Source organism: Hemitrygon akajei, chromosome 20 (genome assembly GCF_048418815.1).
Source record: "Hemitrygon akajei chromosome 20, sHemAka1.3, whole genome shotgun sequence".
In the NCBI taxonomy this organism is placed as follows: Eukaryota; Metazoa; Chordata; class Chondrichthyes; order Myliobatiformes; family Dasyatidae; genus Hemitrygon; species Hemitrygon akajei.
In genome coordinates this window covers 7268662-7276566 of record NC_133143.1, presented here as the reverse complement: position 1 = coordinate 7276566, position 7905 = coordinate 7268662, and the positions used below count along the sequence as shown (strand labels likewise).

Below are 7905 nucleotides of genomic sequence, written 5' to 3'. Positions count from 1 at the left end.
ATTCAACAGCTACGTATCCGGAGTGACGAATGCTCACACTACTGAACAGTCCGCTGGAAAATCACCTTCACCAAAAACAGGACGCACCCAGGAATGGAGTGAATGGGGAGAATGTTCAACGTATTAGAAAATCCACTCTTGTAGAACAAAGTGTTATATTACAACTTAAAAGACAAACTCTCAGCATGCAGTTTAGGAAAACAATGAGATGTATAAATATGCTTGATTTGTATTTAAAGATATTGAAGGAGATTTTGATCATGGCTGTAAATACAAAGATATAGATGATGCTGAATTTCAATATGCAAGATGCTTAATTATATTTGGTTACCATTTATAGATTACAATATATAGATTACAATCGGGAACTTATGAAGTAACAAGAGAATAAGTATTTGCTCCGCATTGCAGCAGCTGAATATACTTCTGTAAAATGTTTGAGAACCTTTGGGATAAAGCATAGGCCAGTGCTAGTGTTTGAAATATTGTTTTGTGATTTGAAGAGTATTATTTCCATCAAGATACTATTGAGCAACTTGGTGAAACTGTTCATTCCCTGTGTAATTCCGCTCAGAGGCAGATGTGAACTGTGTTAGATTTCCTCATGGCAGGCAGTGTTACATTTGAATTTCTTGGCACAGACACAATAGACTTGATGAGTTCTGAATCAATACCAAAGTGCTGGAAGAACTTCAAGCTGTGGACGGGTCTTCAACCTATAGTTTCTTTTTCTGCGGCTGTTCTGCCAGAAGTTTTGTTTCTGTTTCAGATTCCAGTATCTGGACTTTTATTTGTTTTCCATTAGGGTTGAATGGACTCGCGCAGCACAGGATCTTTCTCTGATTCTGGTTTCTGAGATGGGCGGCTGCATTTCAGAACCACAGCAGACACTTGTATGATAACAGCCTTGATGGGCAAAGCATCTTAACCATGCTAGTTTCATCTTCAGTTTGCATCAAATCAGTAAATACAAGAAATATATATTTCTACACCATTTTTTAAATGCTTCACAATAGTTTACAGCTCAATAAGTACAGTAGTTTCATAGTGTGGATACTACAGTCACTTGGAAAATAAAGCAAACACTATGAGGCAATGACCAGAAACAGTCAATGGAATCTCAGTTCAATGTCCTACTTGAAAAGCTATCCACAATGAAATATTCCTCTTGAAATGATATGGAGATGACTTGAGCATCTGGACTGAAGCTTGAAACTTCTGGCTTTGAGGAGAAGGGAGGCTGAGCACCAGCTAATGCAAATGGTGATGAGAGGGAAGAGCAGAGGAGAGGGTATATGGAAAGGGTAGATGGAAGTCCAAAAGGGATGGGTGAAAAAGACTTTGAAGAAGAAGCAAAATATATGGGAGACAAGATAGAGAAGTTACGAGGGCTAGATAGCCTTGTAAAAGTGGTGACTGGAATAATTTCAAGGTTGGAGCTTGTGCAGTTAAAGCATAGAAAACAAACACAGATCTGTAATTAGCCTTCAGAATCAGACTGCTCATTTACAACCACAATAAGTTGTTAACTTACATTAGAACTGGAAGGTCAGGCTGCTTCAATAGTAACTGAGGCAGAGTCAGTTTATTAGGTATACCCGTCTAGTGCTCGTTCATCAGCTAGCAGCTCAATGCATAAAAGCATGGTCAAGAGTTTCAGTTGTTGTTCAAACCAAACATCACAATGGGGAAGGACTTTGACTGTGGAATGATTGTTGGTGCCAGATGGGGTGGTTTGCCAGATGGGGTGGTTTGAGTATCTCAGAATCTCCTTGGATTTTCATGCACAACAGTCTCTAGAGTTTACAGAGAATGGTGTGGATAAACAAAGAAAAATCCATTCAGCACCAGTTCTGTGGGCAAAATGCCTTGTTAATGAGAGAGGTCAGAGGATACTTTCCAGGCTGTTTCAAGCTGACAGGAGGGCGACAGTAACCCAAATAACCACATGTTACAACAGTGGTGTGCAGAAGAGCGTCTCTGAATACACAACACGTCAAACCTTGATGTGGATGGGCTACAGCAGCAGAAGACCAAATAAGGTGACTACTGAGTATGCAGGGAGTCTGTGTAAACCCTTTGTTAGACCACACCAGGGCTTGACAATGGTCTGGGTTCCACACCTAGGGAAGGATATACGGCCCCTGGGGATAGTGAGTATAGATGCTCAGAATGATACTTAGACTCTTAAGGGTTAATTATGAATAACGATAATGCAAAAAGGCTTGCGTTCTTTAGTACTTAGAGTGATAATGCAAAAAGATGGGGGATGGGCGAGGGGAGGGGCGTGGGATTGGGGAATAATGTCTACACATTTGAGCCAGTCCTCTTGGGGGTGAAATCAAGAGGCACCAGAGACAGGGTGGAAATTCCAGTTAAGAATCCTCAAAGGTTTCCTTTGCCAGAATCTCCATTCAGTTGCATTGCTAGATGGAGAAACTGCTTGTATGCTCTGACTGGGTCAGAGAGTTGAAGGAGCTCTCGAGAGCAATGGTGTTGTCCTGGTTCCGGCGCCAAAAGCTGCTCCTCTTGACTGCTTTTAGGATGTAGCCTTTGAATGACGCTCCCATATAGGCATACAGGATTGGGTTGAGGCAGCTGTGAAACAATGCGATAGATTCCGTGATCTGCATGGCGATATCCACCCTCTTACTGATCTCACAGTCCTGGATGAACACGTGGATGACGTCGAGCAGGCGGCAGAATTTGATGATGTTGTATGGCAGCTGAGTTAAGAAAAAGAACCCCACGACTGCCAGGAGCACTCTAAGTGCCCTGTGTTTCCTTCCACCTGCACCCTTGTAAACCACCTTGGCCACAGCGGAATAGCAGTACAGCATAACCAGTGATGGGATTGCAAATACCAGGAGGATGTCAAAGACCTGGATTATCACCCTGGCTGTCTTGGCCTTCTGTGGAGGGAAAAGGAGGCTGCAGATCTGCCTGTCATCATACTTCTTGGTTGAGGAGAAAATGAAATAGGGAGTGCTGAGAACTACAGCCACCAGCCAGACACACAGACAGATGACCTTAGCCTTCTTCCCCACTGTGGCTGGCCTGGTTGTCTTGGAAATGGCAAGATAGCGATCAACACTGATGCAAGCTAAAAACAGCATGCTAGCACAGAAATTCACTTCGAACAGCACTGAGCAGATTTTACACATGTCGTCTCCAAATACCCATCCGTGGACAGAGTGGGCTATCCAAAAAGGAAGAGTAACCAGCAGCAGCAAATCAGCAATGGCGAGGTTCATGATGTACAGATCCGTCTTGGATTTGATCCTTTTGTAAATGACATAAATGGCCACCACCATAAAATTGCCAGCAAGCCCGGCTATCAGCGTTACTCCATAGAACAGTGGCAGGAAATATTTTGCAAATCGTCTGACATCATCTTTCTCACACAGCTGGTTGTACTGAAAGTAGTCAATGGTGTTGTTTCTGTCATCATGATAAGATCCATTGTCATCGTAGCTCAGAAAATAATCATAGGGATCTTCGTTTGCCATGCCCTCCTTAAAGACACAAAAGAAAAATTATTATTCAGATAAAACATTTTAAAAAGAGAATAAGCACCTGTACACGTTCAGAACATCCCGTGATCAACCAAATACATGTGTGCCACTGTCACTACTACTCTGAAGTAAATGCATGGCAAGATCCCATTAATCAAAATTTGTAGTGCTGTTGCTGAGAAAAAGACATTGGCTCAGACAATAGGAGGGCTTTTCATTCTCCTTTGAAGTTCATTTCTAGCACTAAATAGGAAATGGTGCCTCAGCTTAAGCTCTCACTTTCCAAAGTTGGCTCCCCTGACAATGCAATGCCCCCTTGGCCAGCCTTACATATGAATGGCCTAAATTCTGATTTGATTTTCATTACTGACTAATCTGAAATCCCACTTTGTATTATTTTCAAAGATTAACAGTTCACAGCGGAGCTTTCAGATAATCAGAGATTGATTCTTAGGCCTGTCCTCTAATTCCCTCACATCTCCATCAACTAAACCCTAAAACTAGATGATATAAAAGATTAGATGTTTTGAGGGATCTGAGAAGGATTTTTTTTACCTCAAGGCTTTTTGGCATCTGGGACACTGCCTGAGGCAGACTCCCGCAACCTTTAAACTTCAAAGGATTCCAAGAAGCACTGGAATGATTGGACCTAGTACTGGAGGGTGGGAGTAGGCTGGGGAGCTGCTTTTAACAGGCATAGTCACAATAGGCTGAGTAGCTTCCTGGTATAAATTTCTAATTGCTAGTCATGTTTACCTGATTTTTACCACCATCTGAACAAAGACACTTCTGAATTGCCTATTGCATCTCTTGAGATCTCATTAAAAGCATCTCTTCAGTAAATGTGTAGCATTGTTTATCCAAAAACCTATTCCCTTTACACAAAAATAAGTTCAAAGTATCTAGAAGAAACAGGCATGGATAATTAATACTGTTCCTTGACTTGATTTTTAGTTCACAAGAACTGATAATCAACACAATCTAACTTGCAAGTGTTGAGAGTTGTGCTGATTCTATATATTTACAGCTCACAGTCTTGCTGTTCAGGTAGATGGGTGATCATGGACATTGAAAACCCAGTCATGGTTTGCGCTAATTTAACCTGGCAGCAGGTTCAGAGAAGCATCATGGCTTTGACTGCCTGTGGAGGAGAGACTTAATTTTGAAAAGGAACAAGGTCCATTACAAAGGATTTGATTTCTTGCCACAGGAGACATCATCAATATGAAAATTAGGTTGTCAATGAATGAAAGTCCTGATTGTTGCCTCTCTAATCGGGATCTATTCAGTTGACTGCCCATGGGATAATTTATTTCCTTTGAGACTTACTTAGACCATAAGACATAGGAACAGAATTACACCATTCAGCCTTTCCAGCCTGCTCTGCCATTCCAGTGTGGCTGATTTATTATCCCTCTCAACCCCATTCTCCTGCCTTCTCCCCATAACCTTTGATGCCCAGACTAACCAAAAACTCATCAACCTCTGCTTTAAATATACTTAATGATTTGGCCTCTACAGCCATCTGTGAAAATGAATTCCACAGATTCACTACACTCTGGCTAAAGAAATTCCTCCTCATCTCTGTTCTAAATGGACGCCCTTCTATTCTGATCCTCTATCTCGGCCTTTCAATATTTGATAAGTTTCAATGAGATCCACCCTCATTCATCTAAACTCCAGTGAGTACAGCCATCAAATGCTCCTCATATGTTAACCCTTTCATTTCTGGAATAATTCTCAAGAAGCTACGCTGGACCATCTCCAATGCCTAATCTTTTCTGAGATAAGCTGCCCAAAATTGCTCACAATACTCCAAGTGCAATCTGATCAATGCCTAATAAAACCTCAGCAACACATCCTAACCCTTATGCTCCAGTCCTCTTGAAATGAATGTGAACATTGCATTAGCCTTCCTTACCACTGACTCAACCTGAAAATTAACCTTTAGGGGATCCTGCACAAGGACTCCCAAATCCCTTTGTACCTCTGATGTTTGAATTTTCTCGCCATTTAAAAAAATAGCCTTTGCTTTTATTCTTTGTCACAAAGTGCATGATCATACATTTCTCTACACTTCTTGGCCCATTCTCCCAAACTGTCCAAGTCCTTCTACAGGCTCCCTGCTTCCTCAGCACTACCTGCCCCTCCACTTACCTTTGTGTCATCTGCAAACTTGGCCACAAAGCCATCAATTCTGTCATCCAAATCACTGACGTACAACATGAAAAGAAGCATCCCCAATACCAGCCTCTGTGCAACATCACATCACCATCAACCAAAAAGAATAAGCCCTGTTTATTTCCACTCTTTGTCTTCTGCCAATTAGCCAATCAACTAATCTTCAATCCATGTGATTATCTTTCCTGTAATAGCTTGGGCTCTTATCTTGCTAAGCTGCCTCATGTTTGGCACATTGTCAAAGGCCTTCTGAAAATCCAAGTACACAATATCCACAGAGTCTCTTTGTCTATTCTGCCCATTATTTCCTCAAGGAATTTTAACAGATCTGTCAGGCAAGATTTCCCCTTAAGAAAACCATGCTGACTTTGGACTACTTTATCATGTGCTTTCAATTAAACCAAAACCTCATTTTAATAATGGACTCCAACATCTTCCCAACCACTGAAGTCAGCCTAAATAGCCTATAACTTCATTTTTTCTGCTTCCCTCTCATCTTGAAGAGTGGAGTGTCATTTGCAATTTCCCAGTCCTCTGGAACCATTCCAGAAACCAGTGATTCTTGAAAGATCATTAAGAATGCCTCTACAATCTCTTCGGTTACCTCTTTTAGTACCCTGGGGTGTAGTCCATCTGTAGTCCAGGTGACTTCCCTGTTGTCATATCTTTCAGCTTCCCAAGCACCTTCTCCTTAGTAACAGCAACTACACTCACTTCTGTCCCCTGACACTCTCCTCAAATTTCTGGCATACTGCTAGTATTTCCATGGTGAAGACTGACTCAAAATAATTATTATGTTTATTCACCACTCTTTGTCCCACATTAGTACCTCTCTAATATCTTTTTCCAGCAGTCTAATATCCACTCTTGCTTCTATTTTTTTCTGTTATATGATTGGGAATATCTTTTGGTACGCTCTTTGTTATTTTTGGCTAGCTCACTTTTATATTTCATCCTTTATCTCCTTATGAATTTTTAGTTCCCTTCTGTTGGTGCTTACAAGCTTCCCGATGCTTTAACGTGCCTCTGATTTTTGCTATATTATATGCGCTGTCTTCTGCTTTTATGCTGTCTTTGACTTCCCTTGTCAGCTCCGGTTATATCATCTTCCTGTTAGAGTACTTCTTCATCTTTGGGATACGGCTATCTTGCTCCTTTCAAATTGCCCCCAGAAACTCTAGCCATTCCTGTTTTGCCGTTATCCCTGCTTGTGTACGAGGCATGACAGATATAAATTTCTGTCCCTTGGTATGATGCCAGGATTGTGCTGTACTGTCAGAGACACTGCCTTTCGAAAATGGCCATTTCTGCTCTCTCAGTAGCACCCAGCAGTACAACAGCATTACTTTAAAGAGGAACAGGGTGTCCTGGCCAATCTTTATTCAAACTAAAGAGCAAAATAGATGGACCCTGAATCATTTTATCCTTGTCTATGTTACCAAGAAGTATTCCATTTAGTTGGACTATTCCTCACAAAACATTTCTACATAAGAACAGAAAGCAACATCCTCAAGTCCCTGAGGGAGGAGAGAAGACGAGTTGTTCCCCAGGCCAACTATCAAAGTCTTTTGGTCAATTGCCTCATCACTAGAAATCTCGCACAAATGCCAAGCTCCTTTCAGCAGATCCTGCGTTCTCAGTCCATGACTGCAGTATAGATTGGACAGTCACCCATCTTCTCCTGGACTGTTGTTGCTGAGAAGCTCTGGGGAGAGATGAAATGATTTCCGTAGAGGTTTATCCTGAGCACCTGTGTAACAGAGCACTCTGTGACCTATGAGCAGTTACCGGGGACACACACTGACACACTATCCTCGGAAGATCATCAACTTGCTGAAAAATGCACATGGGTCTGCCTGAAACTCGTTGGGCTTCTAGTGTAAGGAGATGCCCACCACCGAATGTTGCCGACTAGCACAATCCAAGATGCAGGATTACATGCTGAGGAATACACTGTACACTGATCCAGCCAACATGGAGGCTTTTATGAGCAGGATAACTTATGTTTTGTAACTTAAAAACATTAAATTAATTCAAATGAAGACACAAAAGTCTGAAATGTGAATCTAACTTTGAGCTTACTTTAAGCAAAGTGCACACATATGTGGAAGTGTCATGACATGTATTTTTACATATAATAAATTATATAAACAACAAAGAATGCTTGTCAAGCAATATATTTACAAGATTACTCAAATATTACTGATAT

The 7905-nt window shown here is 41.4% G+C and overlaps 1 protein-coding gene across 4 annotated transcripts in view; it reads right to left on the bottom strand.

Annotated features, from left to right (window-relative positions):
* Positions 1-295: 295 nt before the first annotated feature.
* LOC140742198 (atypical chemokine receptor 4-like) overlaps positions 296-7905 on the bottom strand; it is a 28056-nt gene continuing 20446 nt past the window's right edge. For all 4 annotated transcript variants that reach the window (XM_073072999.1, XM_073072998.1, XM_073073001.1 and 1 more), the window contains exon 2: positions 296-3515. In XM_073072999.1, coding sequence (XP_072929100.1) covers positions 2427-3509 — 1083 coding nt within the window. In that variant the 5' untranslated portion in view covers positions 3510-3515 and the 3' untranslated portion in view covers positions 296-2426. The remainder of the gene's footprint in view (positions 3516-7905) is intronic.